This window comes from Salminus brasiliensis, chromosome 20, assembly GCF_030463535.1.
Source record: "Salminus brasiliensis chromosome 20, fSalBra1.hap2, whole genome shotgun sequence".
Lineage (NCBI taxonomy): Eukaryota > Metazoa > Chordata > Actinopteri > Characiformes > Bryconidae > Salminus > Salminus brasiliensis.
Genome location: NC_132897.1, coordinates 19,030,864 through 19,058,808, shown reverse-complemented (window position 1 = coordinate 19,058,808; position 27,945 = coordinate 19,030,864). Strand labels below are relative to the sequence as shown.

The 27,945-nt window shown below is 38.8% G+C and overlaps 2 protein-coding genes across 2 annotated transcripts; both read right to left on the bottom strand.

Annotated features, from left to right (window-relative positions):
• Window positions 1–6: 6 nt before the first annotated feature.
• Window positions 7–17,491, bottom strand: fbp2 (fructose-1,6-bisphosphatase 2). Its single transcript, XM_072664594.1, has 7 exons — window positions 17,319–17,491; window positions 14,397–14,559; window positions 10,266–10,358; window positions 9,219–9,359; window positions 7,280–7,417; window positions 2,314–2,433; window positions 7–313 (listed from the first exon to the last, which is right to left on the bottom strand). Exons 1-7 carry the CDS (start codon window positions 17,489–17,491, stop codon window positions 125–127), a joined length of 1,017 nt encoding a protein of 338 aa, XP_072520695.1. The 3' UTR covers window positions 7–124.
• Window positions 17,492–19,775: 2,284 nt separating this feature from the next.
• Window positions 19,776–27,203, bottom strand: fbp1a (fructose-1,6-bisphosphatase 1a). The gene is made up of 7 exons (XM_072664490.1): window positions 26,976–27,203; window positions 24,706–24,868; window positions 24,465–24,557; window positions 24,206–24,346; window positions 23,611–23,748; window positions 23,073–23,192; window positions 19,776–20,619 (listed from the first exon to the last, which is right to left on the bottom strand). Exons 1-7 carry the CDS (start codon window positions 27,143–27,145, stop codon window positions 20,431–20,433), a joined length of 1,014 nt encoding a protein of 337 aa, XP_072520591.1. The 5' UTR covers window positions 27,146–27,203; the 3' UTR covers window positions 19,776–20,430.
• Between the last annotated feature and the right edge of the window lie 742 nt (window positions 27,204–27,945).

Sequence of the window (27,945 nt, the reverse complement as noted above, 5' to 3'; positions counted from 1 at the left end):
TGGGGACTCTTTGGAATAAATGCAATTTCATGTGTTTATTTATTTATTTATTTTATTTTATTTATTTTTATTTTATTTTACAAAGTTCATGTTGCGTTCAGTACTATATAGTAGTTATAACTGTCTATTTCTGGTTTTTCTTCACAAAGGACATGTATTCCTCCACATCATCTGGCGAGCCGACCACAAAAGGAACTCTCTGATGCAGAGCCTCGGGCTTCACGTCCAGGACCCGCTGAGTGCCGGTGGTGGCCAAACCTCCGGCCTGCTCCACCAGGAAGGCGATGGGGTTGCACTCGTACAGCAACCGCAGCTAGAAAAGACATAGAGGTTGGCCAATGACCTGGTTCACACAAGTGAACACATCTCACCACTCAATGAGCGTTCATTGTTAGATTGGACAGCCGCTTCCTCAAATACAAAAACCAGGCCAGTGGTCATTTCACGATGCAAGATAATGAGTCATCATTTTTAGAGTTAACAGTGTGTCATACAGTGTTGGGAACCACTTAAGCAAGTCTGTGAATGCTTTAAAATAGGGCATGTAAAATAAAATAGGAACCAGTTTGAAAGGTTTGGTTTATTATAAACAGAATGACTTAAAAAGCTTAAATACCTCCACATTTAGCTTGCTGTGATCACACTGTGATGGCTATGTGATTGTACTGGACTCTCTTGGGTGATGTCATGCTGATGTTAAAGTTAACGTTTTGGACAAGAAATATTTGTCAGCCATTAACAAATGACAACCTTATAATGGAGGTATTTTGTCTGTAAGTATTTAACACACATTTGCAGCATATTTGAATAGAATTGGACATGTACACCATACTGAGGCTTTATGTCCCTGCTGAAAAAAGAGAGAGCTTAGCTTAAGAAGTCAGTTGACCAGCTTACCTCTTAGCGAGCATTAGGAGTATTAGTATTTTTGTTTGAGTTTGATGGTTTAGCTAGTCAACCACTATGACCGTCATGACCATGCAGTACGATCAGTGAGACCAAGGTTTTCCCCCAGTATGCTCATCTGCGTGGTGAAGTTGGTCGTGTTGACAGACCAGGTAAACCACCTAACTAAACGAAAACATATGCTATGCTGGTTGACCAGCTGCCTTACCAGCACTACCAGCTTTTCAACCATGTAAACCATCAAAAAAATCTCAAATCTGAAATTATCTATAATAATAATCTTCATGGTTCTCAACATTGCATCTCAACATTGTGGCTAAACATTGTCATTACTTGTAAAGCCCCAGTGGAACTTTGGGAAACAGACACTAGTCTTCTCTGGAAATGGTCGAGTACAGTCTGCTGATTGCTGATTGCTAATTAGCACGGCTAGAAGCAGTGGCAACACTTGATCTAATGCATTCTCAGAACTGCTTCTTGTTGATGTTATCCTAATTGAATTTTCACATGAATAAAACCAACATGATTATTGACAAAAGTAAATATTGCCTTATGTAGGACTTGGCTATTATGATGTCTTAGTGATGAATCTCAAAGAAAAAAGAAAAGATAAACTAAATGGATTCTCCTGTTCTGATGACAGTGACCCAGAAAAGCCAGAAGTGTCAGTGCTCAGTGATGGCAACAAATCTGGGCCACAGTTGGGCTTTAGTCACACAGACAGAGAAGAGAGAGCTGTTCAGTAAGCCTTCATTACTCATTGACTTATGGTGAAATATGCAGGCCATACAGAAAGATTAGCTATCGGTACAGTATTTACATTCACTAAACAAACTTTAAAGCCTGGTTTGTGTAGCGCTATAGAGCACAGACTAATGTATAAAGAGAACTGACTTCATAGTATATTGGCAAAAAATACAGTATGGGCATTTGTGTTTCTACAGAACATACAGAGATTGTCTGTACAAGGAATATAGACAAAAAGAATTAAGAATAAAGAAGGAATACAAGATGAAACGTTTGTTCAGCCCAGCCACAAAGCATTCATATATACAATTTTACATTTTCTCCAAAATGTTTTTAATCAGCCAAGCCATGTTTAGCGTCCCAAGTATGCTTCTTTAGTTTTGCACAGGAGCTACAAGGCTAATATGGCTAACAAATAACGGAAACTTACAGTCATCCACTGTTAAGTAATCTCAAATAATGCTTATGTGTTTCTGACACTGTGTGAAACCTCTGTATGGACAACATTTTGGTTTCATTCAGGTTATTACAGTTCTTCTCTGCGTGTCTTTTAATTGATGAATGTTGTTCATTTTTTGCCAGGTCAGAACATCAGCTGATCACTTGTTAGTGTGGATAAACATAGGCATTATAAATATGTTAGCATGCTAAATAACCCACCTTTCCTTTGGGGCTCTTCTCATTGGCAGGATATAAGAAGATGCCGCCATAAGCGATGGTACGGTGCACATCTGATACCATGGAGCCCACATACCTGGCACCATAAGGGGCACCGCCATCCTGCAAGTCACAAAAATCAGAAATGCATTGTAGTTATACTGCAAATAGTGTAATGTAGTCTTCGTAATCTTAACCGTGACCCTGTCACAAAACTCTTGTCTGTCCTGAAGTATGCTACAGAACATCCAAAGAAGCCAGATGAGTTTTGGAAACAAGTGCTGTAGATCTATTTGGCCATAATCAGCGTAAGATACGTTTGGATTTTATGAAAAGAACACCTTGCCAACTGTGATGCATAGGGGTGGATTAGGGCTTCTGTTGCTACCAGTGGTATTAGCAATATTGCACATGTGGAGGGAAGAATGAATCCACAAAAAGATCATCAAATCTCAGATACAAATGTTAATCCATCTGGTAAAATGCTGAGCCTGAAAAAGAGATGGTAAAAAAGAATAATAATGCCTCAAAGTCCACCATGGACTACCTGAAGAGACGCAAAATGAAGCTCTTAGAATGGCCCTCATCAGTCGTCTGACTTAAATGTCAGAGAACTTGGTGGACAGATATTGAACAAGCTGTGCAGCAAGATGACTCTACAATCACTGAAATGCTTTTAGCTGCTACAAAAAACATTAAGAAGCATAATATAATAAATATTTAAAACAGGACTAGGCATTTTAAACAGTAATCAAGCAAATGTATGAATATATATATATATATATATATATATATATATATACACACACATATTTATTTAACAAAGTAATGGCACATAAAATATTATATATATATTATGAAAGACAGGCTGATTGTGCAGTAACTTTTTATGCTTGATTATATAGAGAGGTTATCTATATGACTATAGGACTATGTGCAAGATAACAAAATTTGTATTTTATGATAACAAAAATACAAATCTAGAGTTTTATAAGACCATTAAGCGCTCGTAAAAGACATTTTAGCCCCGGTGTTTGCTCATTTCGATCTGCTACAACCTGCACTGTCTTGTTATGAGCCATAAAACTCTGAACTTTATGAGGGAAAGTTTTCATGGTTTTTTTTTCTCGTCTTTCTTGTTTCCAATTCAACCACTTAAATGGGTCTATGTGTCCTCTTACAGCGAGGCACGTGCAATGTGTCTTATCTAATATTCATATTTACTTATTATTAAGTAATACACTTTAAGTAATATACTTTACTTATTATTACTTATTTATTAACTTATTTATATGATTTATAGCCATTGTAAATGAGTGCAAATGTCTGTAGAAGATTAATGAGATTTGAAGTAGGATTAGCATTGTTCACCACTGTCAACCTACAAATGGCAGCATTCAGCTCAAAGCATTCGTCACTAACAATCCCTAAATCTAATAGCCTTTTCCTAGAGGCACAGATAAGACAACTGTAAATGACACACTAGCACCACCATGATCAAAGTTCTGGAGGAAACAGCAGAAACAGCAGTATTAGAACTCTTTGTTCAGAACTCTGTGACACAGCCCAGTAACAATCATGCCAAGAAAGCAGGAAAAGGAAAAAGAAGTCATGTGCTGCTTAGTCATGATAGAGCTGCAGTTGGAGGAGGTGGGGGGGGCTGATCTGCGTAAGCATGCTACTATCACACACACACACACACACACACACACACACACACACACACACAAACATTACCGTTGAAACTGAATGAATCCATACAGTGGCAGCAATTTACAGGGAAGGCCACTTCTTCTAACTGTATTCTTGTATGTATGTACATGTGCTGTCTGCTGTGTCTGATCCACTCGTACCAGCACAACACACACTAACATGCCATCACCATGTCAGTGTCACTGTAGTGCTCAGAATGATCCCTCACACAAACAATACCTGCTCTGTGGTGGTCAGTCCTGTGGGGTCCTGACCATTGAAGAACAGGGTGACTAACAAAGTATGCAGAGAAACAGATGGACTACAGTCTGGAATTATAGAACTAAAAAGTTCAGGGGTGGTCAAAATATTACACATATATATGTGGTTTTGGCCTTGATTACTACTTAATGCCTGGTTATTTACTCAGTAAACCACCAATATTACAATAAATATCAATAACATTCCTACAAAAGGATTTTTTCACATCAATCATCAATCAGTCTTATTTGAACAGGGGTGCACACACTTTTGCATCTGACTATACGTGGACCCCACTACAGCTATATCCTTATATGTATATTTATCTCAGTGGCTCTGTTCAGGGGGGCAAATTTACAAGCAGTGGAACCTAAGGACAAGGATTGAGAACCACTAATGTACACAGTGAAGTCCCGAAGACCTAGCTTTTAGTGACCTAGCTTTTTCATTTTCTTTTGATCTGTTGACAGCTTGCACTCAAGTTTGCATTAAAAAGCCTTTGATGAAATGAATAGATCAAAGTCATCTGTCGTATGCAAAGGTTTGTAAACCACATTTAAATATGTGTGTTGACTGTTTATGTGAAACTGCACAATTAACTTAACTGCATGATTACGTAAATAAATAATGCATTTAAGATAAATAATAATGTAAAAATGAGGTTACGAGGTTGCAGTGAAGGTCCAGAAAGATTAACATGGTTTAGGATCCAGCTCGAACTGCCAATTAATGATTAATAATCAGGCATAAGTTAGACATCAGACAAATACCTGTGCTCTGCTTTTTTTTTTTTTTTTGTGAACTGGTTCAACAGCATGTGACTGGGCTGAGTGCGCTTGAGCTGCTGAGTCTAAGTTCCATATGAACTCCACCAGCAGGACATGACACTTCCTGTGGGTAAATTTCACAGCTGCACTTTTTCCAGCATATCAGCTGCTGAGGAGTCAGCTGACGCTGGACCCAGACAAACAGGAAACAGTCACAGGGAAAGGTGTGACACAGAACGGTTACACATCTGTCAGCTGAAGGCCAGTGATTTGGATTTTGGTCTGGCCCAGACCACCAGCGATTACTGACCAGATCCTTTTACAGGATGTGTTGAACACAGTTGTGTACAGAGTTGTGAGAGTACAATTTTATCTGCTGACCATTAAAAACAAATTTACACAATTATCCCTGAGACACAATTCTTTAAGAGTTTGCTTGTTAATGCACTGGAACTACGAGGCTACTGTAGGTAACTAGTAAGGGAAGCTCACACCTCACTTCCACACAAACTTCTCAACTAATATTGTTTATGCGGCTTCTGGCACTGTATGACAAACTTATCTACAGTAATGATCAAAAGTACAGGCAAAACTCAGGCTCAAAGACTGGCTCAAGATGAGCTCAAAGCTACTCTAGCCTTATAGCTTCAGTGCCAAACTAGAGAAGCAAATATCCGTCAACATGAGCTGGCTACTCAACTACTTTTATAAATAAAGAGGAAATCTGTCTAATAATGAACTGAAATTCATAAATTACCTTAAAAACAAACAAAAATTAAATACTGAAGTTCAGGGTTTGTATATTATATGGACAAACAATGGGCAAATATATACTTTTTGTTTACCCCAGATCTTGTTAATGTAGTCAATTAACACCTTTAGTTTTAAGTTTATTATTTAATAATTACTACAACTTTTTTGAAACTACTATAAATTATACAATGCTTACATGAATTCTCTGAATCATTCTGAGTTAGTCAGTAATTATGATGAATTCTTCAGTATCCACTATGAATTATTCAGTACCTATTACACCTGATCCAGTACCTACAATGAATTGTCCAGAAATGACTACAAATAATACAAATTATTTAGTACATACTAGAAAATTACTCAGTAACTGCAATTAAGTATTCAGTAACCACTATAGATTATTCAGTAACTACTATACATTTTTTCAGTAACCACTATAAATGATTCAGTAACTATTACACATGATTCAGTAACTATTACAAATTATAGTAGTACTGGATAATACTAGTAATTGCTATACATTATTCTGTAACTGCTATAAATTATTCAGTAACTACTATTAAGTATTCAGTAATCAATATAGATTATCCAGCAACTTCTACAAATGATACAGTAACTATTACCTAATGATTTAGTAACTACTAAAAATTAGTCAGTAACTATAACAAATGATTCAGTACCCACTATGAATTATCCAGTAACTACTACAAATTATAGTGGTTACTGGATAATTCATAATAATAGAATTATTGCTATACATTATGCATTAACTGCTATACATTATGCAGTAACTATTAGAAATGATTCAGTATCTACTACAAATAAATCAGTTCCTACTACAAATTATACTATAGATAATTCAGTAACTACCATATATTATTTAGTAATTATCATAAATGAATCAATGAATTTACTGCTGTAAATTATTCAGAAACTGTTTTCCAGCAGTATAGGAGGGGGTGTCCAGGACCTTAAACAGAACATGAGGGTAAAACTGTTGACTTGTCACTGTTGCGGACTCTGGCTTTGCTAAAGTGCATGTCTACATGACGTAACTCCGAAGTTAACAAAAGTGTGCAAGCAGTTGTTAAAATTGCAATGTTTGCTAATATGTGTGCTATCTCAGTTGCAGACATTCACATGATGTTCTCACCGTCTTACTCAACATTCTACAAACAACGGGTTAGAGTGTCACCAGGGTTACCACAACCCTCAAACAACCTCCAACACAACAACAGAAATAAGGAAGTCTATGAAATCCATAAGGAACAAACCCATTTTTAAGACAGTAGGAAGGTCAGTATTTACAGTCACTATTCGAAACCTAGATACAGTACAACAGATACTCGCTAACTTTGAACTGTGGGACATATAGCTGACCTAATACAACTTCAGTGTGGTACTGGGGAAAGGGTGCACAAATGGGATACACTTGGATACTTATCAGAAAGCAAAGTACATAAAATCTGCAACGTGGGCCTTGTTTTGAGACCTACCTCCGGAAATTTCTTGTGCTTTAGGTACTCGGTCACTGCGGGATCAAAGTACTTGGCATAGCCTTCATTCAGGCTGTAGGTCTTCCCCTTCTTTTTGATTTTTACATTTCTGTCCGTCAGGATGAACTCGCCGATGGCCTAAAGAGGAACATCGAACATTGAGCTCTTTCATTTTCACTGAGAAATGGCACACACACACACACACACACACACACACACACACACACAAACAAATGGGGAAGTAGTACACTCTGCATGATCCAAAAAAAAAAATAATTCTAGCTGAAAATAAAACTACTACTTACTCCAATTAAATGAGAAGTGAAAGAGATATCTACTGTATATGTTATAGAGCACTGAGAAGGAACTCACCAACAATGTATGACCACAGAAGACTTTCCAGTTAACTATTCAGCAGTTAAAACTATATTTGGCTTATAAACCTCAGCTGTTAGAGTACACAGACACGTACCCTGGGTGAAGTCGTACATGCAAATGAACAAAGACAATATTAACAAATACCTATAGATTATATTATCTGTAGCTATTTATCACTTTGCAGTACCATACAAAGGTTTGGACACACCATAGTCATAGAAGGGTTTTCCTTAGTTTTACTATTTACCACAATTTAGAAGAATAGTGAAAACATCAAAGCTATAAATCACCCCCCTAAACCCCCCAAACCCCCTAAACCTCAATAACTCAGAAGGATGCTAGCCAACACTGAATTGTGCAGTTAGTGTTTGTCTCTAAACGTGTTTAGCTGTCTAGTAAATAATTACACTGGAACCCACTACTCATATACTCAATTGATACATTTTTAGGACCCCTGTTAGTCAGCCCCTTTAGAATCGTCCTAACCCCCTCCCCACCTTAGGATGTCCCGGTTGGTAGCAATGAATTGATATGACTAAATTGGGGGAAATAAATAATTACAATTACAAAATAAGTGAGTGTGTAACTGCAGTATTCTGTTCTTCCCATTTACCTTTGCCTTGAGGCAGCTTTACACAGTGATGGCATTGTCTCAAGCGGCTTTATAAGGAGCCGCCTGCTTAATGAAGATCCACACAAGGGTTGGGCAACATATTTAATGTCTTGACACTTACTATGAGACATTGTGCTGATCATGAAATTTCACACTTATTTTCCGTATATTGACTGACTGCTGATAACGAGGACATATTATAATATGTTAAATATATTAAACAAAATAGTAACTTTACAGGAAATGGTAAAATATTCTTAGATTTTAATGGAAATCAATATAAAAAGATTTCTATAAACCATTTCTATTGGTCCATTGATCATGAAATTGTACAACAACGACAATATTTTTAATTGTTACAATTTTTGCTTATACAATTTTCACTGTCAGTCTCCATTTTGCAACATATTTGACATGATATATATATATATAATTATTATTATTTTTTACATTTTTTAAATCTGTTTTTCCTAACATTGTATCAAATGTACACCTTTTTTATTGTGTCATGAGAAAAGTAATCATGGTAAATGGATAAATAGAAATGCTTCACAATCACTTGGCTTAAATCCAAGTTTTTTTGTTTTTTTTTCCTTCTGCCGTAAAATTTGCATTTTGGACATTGCGTGACAGTGACAAAATGGAATAAATTCCCTATGAAATTACATTAAATCATTTTAAAACAAATTTTAAGAATTGAATTGTGTACCTTTAAATAAAAAAGGTCTAAGCACTGCTTACTTCACTAAGCTCATACAGTCAAATTCAGTCAGATGCAACAATGTGAATGTGGTGTGAATAGTGAATGTTGTCGGTGTTTAAAATGGGCCAAAGTGATCCAAAATAAGCACAGTCATAAATGCACTGTAAACTCACAGTGCCTGGGGTTTCCTGTTCTTCTACACAACAGAACCCACCACTTCAATCTCTAAGCTGTTTAGTACTTACTGGGTCCAACATGAAGAAGTTGAGTCCAGCTCCGGTGCTCATGGCCACTACAGTAGCACTGCCGTACAGAGCGTAGCCTGCGCACACTATCTGATTACCCGGCTGAAGGGCATCTTTCTCAGTGGGCTCGCCTTCTGAGGTCTGTGTGAATTAGACATGAATGAATGAAACCATAAGCATGATTTCCCCTACGGGTTAAAAACAGACTGGGTACTTTTACAAAGCACCTGGTACATGAAAGAGGCCTAAAAGACAACTGACTTCGTTCCTGTGGATTTTTTAGTGGGGCTTTTCTTTTGCAACACAGGTGTCTAAGCATACACTGTGAATAAACAGGTGTTAGACACATGGATAAAAGGAAGTACTGAAAAACTGGGGTTAAAATGTGCTCAGCTACACTTGCATCCTTACATAGGCCAAGGTCCCTCTGTAGCAGTAGTGGCTTCCATTCGGTACAAACCTATGTGTCACAGCATCACCTGGTGGACGTTTGGTGGTGGTACTGCACACTGATTTATTTTTGATCATTGCATTATGGTAGCATACACTGTCACGCAAAAACCCTGCATCTCCATTTTTGACATAATTTGAATCCGGCAGTTGTTCTTTACATTGTGTGTCAAGAGCTCCTTTACATTGTGTGTCAAGAGCTCCTATTGGACGGACCAATAGGAAAGCTCCAAAACTTCCACTGAAAGCTATGAAGGCCTTTCCTTCTCCTGTAAAAGTCGTCTATTTCGGAGATGCAAAGTTTTTTAGTGACAGTGATGATATACTAAATAAAATAAGTAATTTTTTTATTAAATTAGTGATATCATTAGTATTTTTCCCAATTTGGCCTGCATGTGTCGTCTGGTAGGTCAGTTCTGGTCAGCTACCTCTTCAATCTGCATGAGAAAGCGGCACAAGCTAGATGTCAGGAGTGTGGATTTGCAGTTTTTATAAACAGTCCCAATACAGATAACATTCAGGTTATTATAGGCTGAATATGCCAGTGCTGTTTGGTTGCCTGCTTTGGTAGTGGAGTTACAGCGGACCTTTACTCACCCTTTTGTAGATGGCAAAGATAGTACCTATTGGGGCCAAGCAGTCGATGTTGGAGGAGCCATCCAGTGGATCAAAACACACCACGTATTTGCCCTGTGTGTGAGGGAGACATTCAATTAATCACAGAGTGGTCTGCTCGTTTCCACAAGCTCTTTACACTCACTGCACATAATTACATTTATTTTATTTTATTTTTATTAAAATGCTTTTTTTCCATGTGACATTATATTATGATACAGTTGCATCCCCAAGGTTTTAATGGTCAGTTATTATTAAGCACCAAAAAAGGTCCTGTTCCGGTTCTACACTCTAAGCCAAATGTTTCTATACAGTACTGTATAGGAACTATTACTGTTTGGAACTATTCGAACCATCTACAAGGTTTTAGACCAGATTTAGATAAGTGTTTAATTCAGTATTTACTGAATTAGCTTATGATCATGGTACCAGGATACAATAAAAACACTACCAGTGATAAGAAACAGCACCAATCAGAACAAATGTAAGGATCACATTTCCAGTCATCCATAAAGAACCCATTGTGTTGAGCAGTAATTAGCCAATGAGTTGAATGAATCAGTGCATTAGATGAGGTTAAAGGAGCAGTTTGGTCAAAAAATAGGGGGGCATGATATATCCTGAGCCTCATATAAACGGGTTTAACACTGGAATTACAGCCAATAATAAAAGTTTTAAAAAGTGAAAAAAAAAAAAAGAAATATATAAGAAAAAAAAAAAAAAAGAAAAAAAAAAAAAATATATATATAGATGGATAGATAGATACAACACAAGAGGGCTTATGTGGTACATGTGGTTATTATTAGAGGCCTTTCCCCTCTATGAAATGCAGTGAATATACAACAGATTGAAACTCTAATGCTGGATTATCAAATATTGATTCTTATATGGGTGTATAAACAATTCTGGCAATTTAGTTTTGTTTTTTTTTGGGGGGGGGGCTGTATTAGTGAACAGTCAGTTCTTGAAGTTGATGTGCTGGATGGAAGAAAACGGGCAAGTATAGTTACGTTGACAAGGGCCAATTGTGATGGCTAGACTGGGTCAGAACATTGCCGAAACATCCACCAGGTCTTGTGGGGTGTTTCTGCTATGCAGTGGTCAGTACCTACCAAAAGCAAGCACAACTGTTGAGCCAGCATCAGGGTCCATGTGATTCATGGAGGTCCCACCTCACAACTTACAGGACCTAAAGGATCTGGCGCTAACGTCCTGGTGCCAGATACCACAGGAGCCCATTCAGAAGTCTTATGGAATCCATGCCTCAATGTGCAATGTCTATGTTGCAACATGGTCCTGGTCCTGAACGTTGTTTCGTTTCACTGTGTACTCTGTATGTAGTTGAAATGACAATAAAACCCACTTGACTTGACTTGACTTGACAACATTAGGCTGGTGGTGTTAATGTTATAGCTGTTGTGTGTGTATACACATACACATGTACTGTATATACTACTCACTGAGTACTTTATTAGTAGCACTATAGTAATGCTGAGTATAGCGAATGGCCTCCTTTTGTTCTTAAAACAGCCTGAACAGCCTAAATCAGCCTGATTATGGCCTGAATTCCACAATAAACACTCAAATTACTGAAAAGGCATCAATTCAGTCACTACGGCTCTATATCCATCAAACCATCTGTAACTAAAGCGCAACTGATTCACATTAAGACACTCAATTACTTAGAATAATAATAATACACAGACTGATACAGACAAGCAGCAGGTGTCCAAACATCAGTGCACACAAATATTTGTCAAAATAGCTACACAAATACATCCTTCCTACTGGACTAACTGATTCTTCTCCAGCTAGCATTTCTAAGTCAACTAGTTCAACACTGGCGGGAACAGCCCGAGTTTAAATATACAGGAAGTTAAAATGTTTATTAATAAAGGATTGCAATTAAATTGTTATTATTAATCCAATTTAGCAGAAACAAAACAACGAGATGGCATATTAGGAACACAGGTGACTGATATGCAGAAGAGTGAATGCACTACACTGTTAAAAGTATAAGATGCTTGAGAGAACCTCTGGAGGTTTAAAACTGTGGAGGAACCTCTTAAGGTGCTTTAAGGAACCTTTATGGAACATTTTTCTCCTTTTCTTGAATGTTCCTCAAAGCACCTTAAGAGGTTCCTCTACCGTTTTAAATTGAAGAACTGTCTGAGTTTAAATATACAGCAAGTTAAAATGTTTATTAATAAAGGATTGCAATAAAATCTTTATTATTAATCCAATTTAGCAGAACCAAAACAATGAGAGGGCCTATTAGGAACACAGGTGGGCTAATACTGAGAGATCCAGCTAAAACATAAGCTGACTTAGGAGTAGTTGGGCTAATAAGAGTCTTTTTTCCTGTGAGTTTCAGTGTTGAGTTGTTTTCAAATATTTCATATTTTTCACAAATGAATCCCTGATTATTGCCTGAACCAGCTTATGATCACAAGACGTGTGATAAAAACACAACCAGCTAAGAGAAACAACATTGACTGTAGTGTGATGCAGTTCAGAACAACTGAAATGACCATATTTCCAGTCATCCATAAAGAATCCATTATGAACAGAGGCTGACATTACTGGATTCACAGTTAGACACCCTGATATGCGTAAGAGTGAATGCATTACACTGTTGAAAGTTTAAGATCCTTCTACTTCTAGAAACCTTTTCTTTAACAAATATATTTAATCCACTACGGTTCCCTTAATTCACATCCCATTCTCAGTACATTAGGGAGTCAAATAACTTCTAGAAACAGTTGAAAGAACAAGCACAGGGGGTACTGATTCCCTACAAGGCCGACCCCAAAGACACTGAGGAAGAGGAGAACAACAATAGAACTTCTCAGAGGAGAAACACCAGTTACTGGTAAAGTCTAGTTTCTGAGGGGAAAACCACAAGCCTCTGTGATGAGGGAGCTGTGTGAAGCCCTTAAAAAGGGTGGTGTCCAGCTGATATTCATTAGGTTGATTGCTGCTGGGAGTTGAGCATGGTCTCCCTCTGGTGGCAGAAAGATGGTGGTGCGGACGGCTCCTTACAAAATAGGTGTGTATGATATATCCTGAGCCTGAAATAAACTGGTTTAACACTGGAATTACAGCTGATAATCACAACCAGTAATTTAGTGTGTTAATACAAATTTAGTACCATACAGGACAGCCAATCAGTTCTGAGTTTATTTTTTCTTACAACAATCAGTCTTAAAGGTACGGTAATGGCCTGCTTCATTCTAAGGAATAATGAGACTTTGGAAAAAGGTCATGTAAAAATGAATGATCACCCTTTTTGGAACCCAGAGCCACACTAACTGTGTAAGTGGACGTCAAGTAAACATACAAAATACGGAAAATTGGTAGATATTGGTAGATTGGTAGGGCCTTTAAAGCTGTGAAAATGTTGTATTGGAAGGGTGAAGGTAGCAGTGAACAGCATATATGATCATTTTGGATGAAGGTCCCGAAACAAAGGAATTTAATCCACCACAGTTCCCTTAATCCACATCCTGTGAAAGACCCTGTGGAATGGACTGCAGCTATGTTCTGTGTCTGATTTTCTTGAGATTTCCATAGATATTGGGTGGCTAAGGTTTCAGAAACCACATGAGCAAGTCATTTTACAACAATTTATGGCTACATGATTACAGAACTGGTTAAGATGGTAGACTGGTTTAGCTCTTGACCATCTTGGTCATGTTTGTCATGCTGAATGATTAGCTAGCTCAAACAACAGCATGCTGGTCAACCCAGGCTTGGCTTCTCAAAAATATCTCATGATGAAAGAGTGAGCATCATGCTAAACATGCTCTCTAGCAGTTAAGGTGATCATAGCATCAAGAGGTTTTCGGGAAAGTAGGCCCAGGTGTTTTGATCTACCAAGTTAACCACTGTGATCGGCAAAGCCTACCTTGTCCATCTGCAATCAGTTACCAGCAAAAGCTACTTTACATTTGTTTCATAGCTCCAGTGCAAAACTATAACACCAACATGGCTGATCTTGGCTGATGGACTGCATTTAAGGTAGGGGGGAACATTTGGTCAAAGCATAGCATGAAGCCTTCTTCAGGGGACACATTTCAAGCAGTATCTCAGGCTAGCAGGCAGTGAACTCACCCTTTTGTCAGCAGGGGTGATAATGGCTTCTTTGTTCTCCTCGCTGACCAGAACGCAGGTGCTGTAAGAAGCCTGCAGCATGTTGATGACCAGATCATTGGACAACACATCCAGCTTTTTCACCTCATCGCCAGTGACGTTGATGTGCCCGGCAATGCCCTGACTGAAAACAATGACCACACATCAGTTTAGTGAAGATTTCAGAAAATTCACTTTCCTTCTGTCTAATGTCCCATTTATCCAATTTACATCTCACTTCTGTTCTCTGTGATAATGTTTTGGCACCCCACTGTCCTGTTTACCAATGTACGTTCTGATTTCTGCTTGCCAGTGAGCTACCACACCATGTGGGAGAGCGGGGGTCAGGTCCCAGCCATTATAATTGCCATAAGTGTAGTGTAAGGCATACATTGCCCAACACTGCACACATGTAAACTAAGTTTTAGATGATTTGATGAACTGAGAGCTTATCCAAGCTCTTCAACTAAAATGTCCATAGTGGAATGAAGTAACTGCAGTTAAACCAGGATTATTAGTGTGACCAGTGTGACAAGAAATATCTTGATATCTTACTTGCCTATGGCCCCGATTCATCATAACAGTAAACACTAGTCCAACAAGCATAATCCTCATAAACTGGCCTGGGATGAAAGTGACTCAGCTGCAGTGAAAAGTTCCATTTTATGCATAGTATAAATCAAAAGGTTTGTGGACACCTGCTCATCCAGCGTTTCTTAGAAAATCAAGAATATTCCATGGTGAACAATTCTATTGAATTAGATAAGCTGGAGCAACCACACGAGTTCAAGGTCACCATGACCAATGTCAAATACCAGTTCAAAAGCCCATCTGTCTCACAAAAATCTTCTTTTATACCATCTATACTGTAATATTTGAACTATTTCTACAAAGACCTTTGAATCTACAAGCATGTAAGTAATAGTCCTCAGTTAATATCATAGGTCAAAGGGCTTAGGTATCATCAGAAAGGTCATAGAAAGCCTACATTGCTATTTTTAAAATGATTACAGTGCCCAGGCTGTGGTTGACAGTGTAAACTGTTCTATAGTTATAATTAATTAAGACCTGATATCTATAAAGTCAACACACATACAGCATTGAGGAGCCACTGTGGCCTACTTAGCCCTCAGCCTTTTAGTAAGAACAGAAGAGGCCTAATGCCTCACCTCAGTGGTTTTCATTACATTTACATTCTGGGTGAATCTGCTTAATGAACAAGTGATAAATAGCTAACAGGCTAAGCGGCTACTCCTCACGTAATCCAGGTTACTTACAAAGGGCAGTACACACCGCTGTATGGTTATACATAGTAGTGCTGAGCTCATAAAACAAATGGCTAAATGTGGCATAAATTATTTATATAAATTTTTGCATTACAATATCCTGATAATGCATTTTTATTATGATTATTATTTATTTATTATTATATACAGTGTATTTTCAAAGGCTTTTTTTGGAATTTTGAAGCTCTGCATACTACAGTTGGATTATCTAATAATTAATATAGGAACATGGTTTCCCGAAAACATTTCAGTGTTAAGATCATTTAACTGGTATAAAGAGCTTTGAGTATGATGCTGGCTTTAAGAATGCTGGCTTTTTGGAAACCCAGCCATAATCAACTGTGGCAGCCCAATATTGTTCAGCCCTGCATATTTTCCATATAGTTTCCTCTGCTCCCAACAGACCTGATCCAATTCGGTAGTTCATTAGCATGCTGATTAGCATGCCTTCCTGAATATCATTAATTCTTTTTGGACTAATACTGGTATTCACCATTTTCATTCTCAATTTTACATCATACTAATTAAAATAAATAAATACAAGGTAATTTACAATTTAATTCCAAACTCTGCATGTTTTATTTCAAAGCTAAATGAAACCCAGCAAATTAGATAATGGTAGTCTTAATGGATATTAATGGAAATGTAGGTCAGCTGAATACATGCCACCTCTAATATGTGTTTTTGTGCTTGTTTTTATTTTGCAGCAAAATCGTTGTCCTGTAACCAGTAAAAGTAAGCTTGATTAAATATGTTTCAGTTCATTTATATTTAATGATATGACTTTGTGCAGACATTTTATCAAAATAGACAATAATTAGATTATGTTACTGTAAAATCCTTTGGATTAGGTTATAGATTAAGTTATAGGTGCATCACATTAACATTCTGTTTAACGTATATTCAGATAACTGCTTATCCGGCTGGCCACCGTATCTTGCTGAATGTAAGTTGCACCTTCAGGTGAGCAAAATGCCAACATCAATTTAACGTGAAAATGCAACGATTGCTGACGTTGGAAATTTGTTGGCTGCGGTGACAAGCTTTTCACCTTCCACCGAAATTCAAGAATTTCCAAACATCACTTCAACATCATTCTGATGTAAAATACCATAACATTTAGTTGTGAGGTATAGTGACCAAAACCCAACATCTGCTAAACATCATCAACATCATCATCATTTTAACGTTGCTAGATGTTATAATGTTCACTAATTTAACATCTGTGTAACGTTGGAGCTCGATCAGACCAGTGTCATTTTTTTACAGGCGTGACTTTGATTTCCAACCAAAATTCTGTTTGTGCAACGCTGTGCAACTAAAATTAAATGTTAATTAGGCGTTAGAGTTTATGATGTCTTTTTGAAGAATTGCCTGTATGGGCAAAGAAAATCCTAACATCAATATTTTGTATTTTCATGCGAGAATTGATTCGAAAAATGAAATAACAGGATCAGAAATATCAATGCCCCAGTATCGCTCCACCTGTCCCTCTACCACAGCACTTCAGGACCAGAACTGAAGACCGCTGCACTACTTAAGGTCCAGTACCTGCCACCCTCCCCCTCCCCCCTGTCCTCCTCCATTCACACCAAAGAAATATCTAAACCAGACTTACAGGTGAGCGAGGCCTGCTTTCCTCACTGCAGATGAAATTGCTTTGATGGCCGTTAGCGTGGAGTTTATTAGCTGGGTGAGTTCACCTGTTGCGCCCTTCGCTTGTCTTCCAGTCTCCATAACAAAGCGTGTGAGCGTCCACACATTTGTCTCGAAAGCGGACTGATCCGTCATGTTTGCGTTTCCCCTTCGAATGGAAGAGACCTGCTGTCTGGAGCTGCCTTTTTCACTTGCAGGACGTAGGGGAAAAGCCAGGGGTTATATTTGTGAGGAGTATCAGGTGACAGGAGAGTAACTCATGGACTGCACACTCTGTGGTTGCGTTAGGACACCGGAGGTTCTTTCATGCTCTAAGGCTGTGTTTACACATTACAGGATTAGAAATCTGATTTTTAGGACTAAATGGGACACAGGTCTGAGCTCACATGATGAGAACGATCAGATGGAAACAGTCCATGCGGTCAGTGTAGCAAGCGTAGTGGGTAACAACACTTTTTTACTAATGGCAGGCAGGTTTTTAAGCAGAAATTGTGTTTTTTCGAAACATCATTTGCTTGGTTGTGCACACCAAGCTAATTTGTAGACTTTATTGAAATCCACTGTGTGCTTTGATTTTTGCTGTTGATTGGGTGGCACCACTGACACATACCGAAGGGGGGAAAGTGTACCTCTGGCGCCGCACCGTTTCAACCAAACACGTGGTTCAATTTAAAAACTGTAGCAAAACACCTCGTTTTTTCAAGTCATTTATTTCATTTTTTAATAATATACGTATTTTTAAGTTTGTCAACGTAATCATTTATCACACAAAACAACAAAAATCCAGCTGTAAAAAAATGCCGTAAATTAACTAATGCTCTTGTTAGAGTATTGGAGAAAGTAATACACAAAATGTACCAATATACACCAAAAGGGTTCCCAAATTTCATAAGATAATCGTTCTGAGCAATAAAAATTACAAACAACCAAGTTGCTATAGAGGGTATTTTGTCTGTTGTCCATTATAGTTGACATTACAGACATTTCCTTTAGACTTGTCAGTGCACAACATTTTGAGGAAGGCAGGAAGGCACCCAGTCAAGTCTGAACCAAAGTTCAGTAATCCAGCCTCCTATTTTATTGCTGTAAAAATCCTAAAAGCTAATGGCAACACAGAAAAAAATGCTCATATCTAGCAGTGAACTGGGGATACCTTGGGGATATCACCACACTTCAGAGTCTTCGGAGACTGCATGGACAGTATGGCATCAAGTCAGCTAGCTACCTCCAGTTTCACTAAAACTGACACTAAATGTGCCCTGGGGTTTGATTTCCTCTCTGGGCACGCCCATCCCACTACACCAATAAGCCAGATTGTCCTTGGACAAGACTCCTAATACTATAGCTGTGTTCCAAAGCCTAGGCTGCATTTCTCGAGGACTATCTAACAGAGGCCTTTTCCAAAGTGAAGGACACTTTGTATACAGCACAGCCTACGTTCAGGGTGATTCGGAGGATGCAACTGATGTCCTGGCTTCTTGGCCCTCGGTTACCCACAGCGTCCGTACCATGTACAACATGGGTAAAAAAATAAAATAATAATAATAATAATAATTTTAATTTTTAATTCATATTTTAATTATCAGCCTAATCACAAGTACATTTAATAAAAACATTTGCATATATTTTATGCTAATGCTGCATTTGAGCGCTAATTAAAAGGTCATATACCAGATGGTTAACTAGTAAATTTAACTTCACTTCTAGCTGCTTTAAAAAGTGGTATATATTTACTACAAGTGACAATAGCAGCAATAGCAACCTTGTAGTTAGTTGGCTAGCATGATAAGGTAACAACCAGATAGCCTTAGTAAACAACCCTAACCGTAACCCTAGTCTTGTCTACAATGGTATGGGGACATTTCTTTATGAAACAATTGTGTAAACATATTTTAATAATTCTTTCTCTTCCATATTTTAATCCTTCTTTTCTTTTAAAACTCACTCTCACCTTTTGTTTTTACTGCCTTTTGAGCGAGTATGTCTAAATAGCAATAAGCGTAGTTATAGAAATATGATTATATAATATTCCCTCACATGCAGCACTGCACGTTTCCTCTGCAGTGTTTTTTTCAGTCACAGAATGTCTGTCTGGTTGCCATCAAGAGCCAGATTCCTACATGCCAAAGGGGTCCATGGGCTTCTTTTGACCTTTACAGAAAAGGTCACCAGCGCTGCAGCACTCAGTCAACTTTCACACAGAAATGGTAGGTTGTAGAAGTGTAACCGCAGCACCATAGGATTTTCATACACTGAATGTGACATTTACTAGGAGGTCTGTCAGAGCAGGGAAATTAGCAAACTGTGCTGGACTCCTGCCCCCATTGCCCACCCCTATTTTAGCTGCTTTTCTTCTCACTTCAGCTTTCACAGATATTAACCAAGAGTCAACAGACTACAATAAATCATACTCCACCTCTTTGGAAAATATGATTTTATTGAAATCTTCTCCCACAATGCATACATTTGGATCAGCAAAGGCACATGGTTTGTAATGCATATATATAAAAATGTTGGTCAGAGTTGAAACTATCTCGGCGTGCTTTTTGGTCAGCAGCACGCTCTTTAAGATCTTCTACAGTATTAGTAACTTGTGGATTCTTCAGTAGTAGTAGTAGTGTCTGTCATGGTCTTCTAGTGAGTGCAAAATGCAATGGTATATTTTGAGAATGTCGCCTCTGTGCACCTTTTAATTGAATACAGAGGCATTTTATCTCTAATCTCTGTATTGAATCTGTATCGCATCTGTATTGTATGGCAAAGTACCAGAACATCTAGACTGCACGGCAAAGACCAATCATTTTGTGAGTAGAACTCAAAACACATTACAGAATGCAGTAGAAAGTTGCTTCAGCACCTATAATGTGTTTTTAGTCTAATAGGTTTCCTGCATGCTGGAGATGCAGCAGATAGAAGTCAGGAGAACTCCTTTAAGTTCAAGGGTAACTCTTTGGTTTTCAACAGTAAAGATCACGGAGCGTGAATGTGATACTTTGTAAATTCTGTTTGGAGTGTTTGGCATTTGATCTTTGGTCTCTCATATCAACCGTTTTTAGAAGGTCTGCAGTGTCTGGTCATTTATGATGCTTTTGGTAGATGGAGATGTACTCCTGTACGTCCTCTGGGGAGCCCAGCACCACGGGGACTCGCTCATGGATGTTCTCAGGCTGGATGTCCAGCACGTTCACAGCCCCTGTGGTGGCCATTCCCCCAGCCTGCTCCATAATGAAGGCCATGGGGTTGCACTCATAAAGCAGTCGAAGCTGTGTCCGAGAAAAAAAAGTTTTTTTTGTTTGAGCTGCACATTATACAGTTATTAAAACCCCAATTACAGTGGTGTAACAGCAGTCCTAACAACTCTGCCCATTCACACTGAAGTGCTTTAAATAAGTGGCAGTACAGGAGAGCCAATCAGACCTAATTAGAGGTCATTTACAGGCTCAAATGTGCGCTCACCAAAACAGCCATTTTCATTTTAAGGGGTAAAGAGAGATGGGAAATGGTCATGCAGAAATTAATTACACATGATTTTGGTACATTAAATGGACATGAAGAAGTTTCATGAAGAAAAACAGAACATAAGTCAGTTATGAACAAAACGTAAGTTATGTGAACTTATTCCATGAGACTCATTCCAGCTAATGGATATACAGTGGGGTTAAAAAGTCGGAGACCACAATGCGATAGTACAATGGGATTATTTTCAATCTGGAAATTATTAATTTACATTAATTAACATTAAAGGCAAACTACAACACATCGACAACAGAAATGAAGATTTTCTTCAGGATCCTGCTGTATTTTTCTGCAAATATTAAATGGAAGAAAATTTCAATGTGGTACATTATGAAAATGTTATATAATAGGTCATACAATAAGGCAAACAGATACTGTTTTCTGTAGTGGTCTCAGACTTCTAACCTAACTGTATGCACATGATAAAGTTTTGATGAAGTAACAGCATCACAGCTTCTCCTGTAGGTAATAATAATGCTAATACTAATGTTATTATAATAATATTACAGCATCAGCACAGAGAATATTATATATACAATAATATTACAGCATCAGCACAGAGAATATATATATATATATATATATATATATATATATATATATATAGCATATGTGCATTAATTACTAAGACTTGTTTGGTATCTACAACCTTTATACACTGAGAAATATAATAATAATAATAATAATACATTTCATTTGTAACACACTTTACATTACTCTTGGTGAAGTAATTTCCTCCCATTGGTTCTCTTATTGGGTCCACTGCTATGCTGATCACTCCTTTCTTTCCCACTTCTGACACAGATTTCTAACCGCATCTTAGCAAGTCTTGCTGCCATCTCGTCTTGAGTTGCAGCTCACCACCTCAAACTCAATCCCAGCAAGACAGAGCTGCTGCTGGACTGCACATTCTTGACATCTCCTTTGAGAACTCACTGGTCACTCCATCTACAGAAACCATAGCCTTGGTGGTCATGTAGATTTCTCAACTTTTTTCTTTTCTGGCACCGAAGCTGTGAAATAAACTTCCCCTGTGTGTTTGCTCCAGTTTCTTGCTGTCTTCAAATGCAGACTAAAGACCCACCTCTTCCAAGAGTGCTTGGGTGAAGTGTAGTGACGAGTATTATGGTCTTCATACTGACTTTTGTATTTAGTAGCATCTAAGGTTAGAGGTATCTTTTAGAGCGTAGCTGATACAAACTAGCTAAGAGGATTTTCTGAGTAAACAGTGAAGCACTTTTGTAAGGTGTTCTGGATAAGAAATGTAAATACAAAAAAAAAAGTGCTACGAGGTAAAAGCAAGAAAAAGAATAAAAAGCATCTTAAAAATCGACAGGTTAATTAAGAGTCATACGATCTGCTTTTTAAATGGTCTGAGATGCCTTAAGGTGGTCAGGGAGGGCATTCCATAAACGAGGGGTGGCAGAACAGAGGGCCTGGTCACCCATGGTGCTAAGCTTATTTCTGGGGGGACGTGGCAATTCCAGTTCACAGAGCAGAAGGATCTTGATGAGGTTTGTGGGGTGAGACGTTCCGTCAAGTAGGGAGGAGCACTGGCATAGATACACTGGTGAGGAAGGAGGGAAACCTTATATTCAATCCTAGCACAGATGGGAATCCATTACGGAGAATGGAGAACGGGTGTAATGTGCTCATATTTTCGTACTCTCATCAGGATCCTAGCAGCGCTGTTCTGAATGTACTGTAATCTCTGAAGACTCCTGCTAGGAATCTTGATGAGGAGTGCATAGCAGTAATCTAGTCTGGAGGAGACAAAGGTGTGAACCAGTTTTTCAGCATCTGATAAGGTGACAGAAGTAGGACAAAGTTTGGCAAGATTTCTGAGATGGTGAAAGGAGATCTTGCAGGGGTGTCTGAGGTTAACCAAGAATTTTCGCTTGTATTAGGAAGTGTTCTCTTGCATAAATAAAAGTGCAGATATAAGCTGACTTTGTGCTTGTTGTTGACACAGCTAGAAAGTAGCATGCTGTGGATTTTACAGGGTGTGCCATCTTTTGAAAGTAGAGCAAAGGTCTACACTTTGTTTTTCAGATATATGATCCAACTGAATGCACATGTATGAAAGCAGGTGCAGTTTTCTTTTGCTTTCTTAGCTGAACCAGACTGTTTTGAACACATGAAGGAATTTCAAAGCTCTCATACCAGGTTTGGCTATTTGATTTTTCATATTTTAACATACCTTTCCTTTGGGACTCTTCACATTAGCTGGGTAGAGGAAAATGCCTCCATAAACGAGGGTTCGATGCACATCTGCTACCATGGAGCCCACATAGCGTGCTCCATAGGGTGCACTGCCGTCCTATGCAAACATACACAACTCAGCTCATCAGCCACCTAAAGAGGGTATTCCTTTTGAGTGCTCAGCATATGTTTGTGCTCCAAACTTGTTTGTAGTGAATACAAATTCTAGGGCTTGAGTAATAATAAAAAAAAGCTTTAACTGACTGAACTGAACAATAATTATGTAGATGAGTGGAAGATAGTAGATGAGTAGAAGAATATTTGTTCAAATATGCACTCACTGAATATGAGTAATCCTATTAAACTAGTAAAACTATTCATTAGGTTCAATCAGGAAGTTCAATTAATTTCTTTCACAGACTAAGAGTCTAATTAAGTGACTGTGAGAGCACTAATGCATTCACAGCATGCAAAGCCTTTGCTATTCCAACACTAATGTGTTTGCTCCAGTGCCGTGTACAGGTGTGGAGCTGTACCTCTGGGAATTTCTTCTTCTGCAGGTACTCTGTAACAGCAGGATCGAAGTATGTAGCATATCCTTCATTCAGACTGTAGATCTTTCCTCTTTTCTTTATTTTGACATCCCGTTCCACCAGAATGAACTCCCCAATGGCCTGCAAAATGAAAAGAGGCTCTCACAAGGATCTCTCAATTTTTTTGGTCGTTCTACATTCTTGAGCATGAGCATAGTTAACGATCCATCATCCTTTATATTTTACTCATTCAAGGGTCCAAAATTGTGTTAAACAAAGACACACAGTGTCATTGATGTAAAGCACCAAAAGCTGTTTGAGTAGTGACAACACACACTTTCCCACCATCATTCCAGAGAACACAGTTCCACTGCTCCACAGTTCAATGCTGGGGGGCTTTATACCCTAAGCTATTTGTCACCAGTAGTCTGATAATACCAGCAACATGAAGTCTAACTTCCATAAGCTTCATCTTAACCGATTCAGACAGATGAGACTGAGGAGTCAGTCACAAAGCTCACATCTCATCCGCCTTATCACACAAGAACCCATCACACCCTAAATAACTACACAATATGCACCCTACACCCCGACTCACTGGATCCAGCATGAAGCAGTTGACTCCCTGGCCGGTGGAGAGCACCACCATGGTGGCGCTGCCGTATAGCGCATACCCAGCTGCCACAATGTTTCTGCCAGGCTGCAGGGCATCCTTCTCACTCGGCTCATCCTTTGTGCACTGAAGAATACATCCACATGCATCAGTGCCTTTAAACTGCCAAAAAATGTAAACTGAGCAATGTAAAAGAATCACTACTAAAGTGTCCTGATCAGGGCCTTTATGAGTAAAACCATACCTTTCTATAGATGGCGAAGATGGTCCCAATGGAAGCCAGGCAGTCAATGTTAGATGATCCATCAAGGGGGTCAAAGCAGACCACATATTTACCCTTTGATCACAACAAATGAGCATTTTCAGTATTGAACAACACCCACACTTGGAAACAGTTCAGGTGCTCAGACTTGAGCAGTCACTATCCTGATGCAGAACCCTCAGAAAGAACAGGTCTAATTCATTTTTGTGTTCTTCACACGTACCCTCCTGTCTGGCTCCACGATGATGGCGCTGTCGTTCTCCTCCGTGACGAGCACACAGGAGGTGAAGGAGGATTTGATCATGTTGATAACCAGGTCATTGGAGAGGATGTCCAGCTTCTTTACCTGGTCCCCCGTCACGTTCGTACTCCCAGCAATGCCATACCTGCGGAGGGAGGCTAGTTGTTATTGCAACGGCCAGTATTGATACTGCTACAAGCTGAAAGCCCTCTAAGTCAAACACAGTGTTTTTATTTTACTGTTTGCTGTGAGCATCCAGAGCAGGCACAGCTAAATGGTTCTGTAAGTGCTGGGACGAATCATAAAATAAATAAATAAATAAATAAATTAATTAATTAATTAAAATTATTTACTTAAATGTATTATTTTCCTAAAATGATATTTAAAATGACTTAATAATTAAATACATTAATTAATAAATGTAATATATATCAATATATATTGAATCATAACCTCTGTACCATGTATTGCCAATACACAGCCCTGGTCAATATGATTGCAACAAAAGTATTTTACCCAGTCATTGGGGCACCCCCAATTTAAGACATGTAAATACTACAGCACTGTCTTACTTCTACACCACACAGAGAAAGGTGGGCAATCATACTGGCATACACCATATGCTTTTTCTGATGAAAACCATGGATCTCCACATAACTTAAAGCAGCACTATGCAAGAACTGGTATTTCTTGCTCCTGGGCTCCCCCTGCAGTCTGAAAGTGCAATTCATTCAATTCATACAATTTACATATAGATGTCTGGACACGCTGAGAGATATGGAACTATCACTGAGGCTTGTGGCCAGAGGTGGGAGAGTAAAATTACAGGATTTTACATAGATATCACTCCCTTGTTACGCAGTCAGCAGACAGCTTGGCGAGCCTGGAGATTGTTCCTTTAATGTACACTGATCAACTGAATGCTACATTAAAAAAAGAGTTGCACTTTTTTATTTATTATATGTTACTCCTAGTGCATTTTGTCTTCATATTGTCTGCAAATATTGTGCATCATGAAAATGTCTTTAGTTATTTTGATGTCGTTATTACCGTATCACCCGCCCTTATTCACAAGTAAGCATGATGTTGCAGCTTGCAACAAGAAGACGCCATTGTATTGATCATAATGAGAAACCTAGTCTACTCGGTCTGAAGCAAATTAATCATGCTGCTGACAGAGTCTGCCTCGGGCTGTTTGTTGGAAAAGACTTTTCTCTGTCAGTTTGCAAAAACACTACACATTAAACGTGGGTACGTCTTCCCATTTTCACAGCAAATACTGCACATCTGACTGATTAATGCTAGCCCACAGTTTGGCTCCTTATTCTGTAGTCAGCAATCATCAGCACCCAAACCCTCAAGACTTTCAGAACCACATTTGGGCCAAACGATCATCTGGAAGAAAAGAGCGTCAGAGGGTCAGTTCATTATTTAGGCAAAACCTGATCTTCGTGGCCAGGATGACAGATGGATGAACAGGAAGCTGAGTGTTGTAAAATGTACCCCGTGAGTATTAGCTACCAAAACCATGCAGGTAATGCAGGTCATCACTGATTCTAATTATTAGACTTTAATGAAGTCAGTGAGTCCCCAAACTTTTGGTGGACAGTGCTCATCCGGAACACCACAGCCTGTGAACGCACAACCTCCTGGTAAACTACTTGAGTTGAGCTATACAGACCAGACTTTTAAAGCTCTGCATTTCTACTGGGTTATTGTTTTAAAACGTTTTCAATTAGAACTGATGCAAAAAATATGTTTTTAACCTAAAAAAATAATAAAATATAATAAATATAGAACATTTTAAGTTATTTGCACCCACTGAATACAGACGATGCTGCGTTCACAACCACCTCCTAAGTTCCTACGTAGGACTCTGGAGCTGAATTTCCTTTTAAATGGTTTTCGTTGAAAACAGCATGAATTTAGTAAACTTTTCTTATCCTGTCGCCAAAAAAGAACAAGCATATTTGGTAATACTGCAACAACAAAAAAAAAAGAATAAAAGAGCAGAGCAGAAGCATTAGGCGAGCAAAATCATCAAGAATCATCAAGAAACCTGACTTTAGACTGCAAGTGTTTGTGAATTACTCCTAAACCAAGCATATATACGTATATATACAATTTAAAGCACAAACCAATGTTTTACAGCTCGAAACATTGTGAGACAACTGACAACTGAGTTTAACAACAATAAATATCTCTACGACCATTCAGACTGGACTTGAAAGCAGCATCCGTGCAGTACTCACAGGTTGGCGATGCCTGCCTTCCTGACAGCGCTGGAAATGGCTTTGATAGCCGTGCAGAGAGCATTAAGGAGAGTGGTCAGCTCCCCTGTGCCTTTCGCCTTCCTCCCCTCCTCTAACAGAAACCTGGTCAGAGTTACCACATTGGTGTCGAAAGGCCCTTTATCAGACATTTTAATTAGCGGAGGGGCTCCGAGCTAAACCAGGCTGAAACTTCTCATTCAGTGAAGAGAAAACCCACAACACGGAAATGCTGAGGCTGGAGGGGGTGTGGAGGGCTGGACCGGCAGCTCGCGTTAAAGGGAAAGTTCCCTCACAACTCGCTAACGTGGCTAACCGTGAAGTAAACGGCTAGCTGACATCGCCCGTTTCCATTCACTGTTAGCCACGTTAGCATGGCTGAGTAGGCCTGCTCCTTTTAAACAGGCTCAAAGGGGGCGTGTGGGGGGGGGGGAAGCAGAGAACTGCACTGTACTGACAAACACACGTGGGGAATAAAAGGTGCTGTCATGCCTGAAATGAGAGAGCTGGGTTGTGGAAAGGCTTGCTGTGTCATCATCCCTCACCACTGGTGTGTGTGTTGACATGAAGACCTATCAATCGGTCAATGAATGGCAGAATCAAGTTCACTGGCCATAAGGTTCGGTGATTTTTGAACAGAAATAAACACTTGTGTATCTTCTTGAATGGGAGCAAGCACCCTACATGTTAGACTGACCTTTATGACCCTAGTTACATTGTACATTGTGGCCTAACACAACGTTCAGCACCATTCATACCTTGCCGTTCCAAATCCTTTTTGTTAGCGCACCGGACTGTTGGTATCAGGGTTGAGGGTTCGATACCCGGTCTTGACAAGCTGCCACTGTCGGGCCCTTGAGCAAGGCCCTGCTCCCCGAGTGCCACAGCCATGGCTGCCCACTGCACACAGTCACTGTGTGTGTTTTACTAGTGTGTGTTCACTGCACGGATG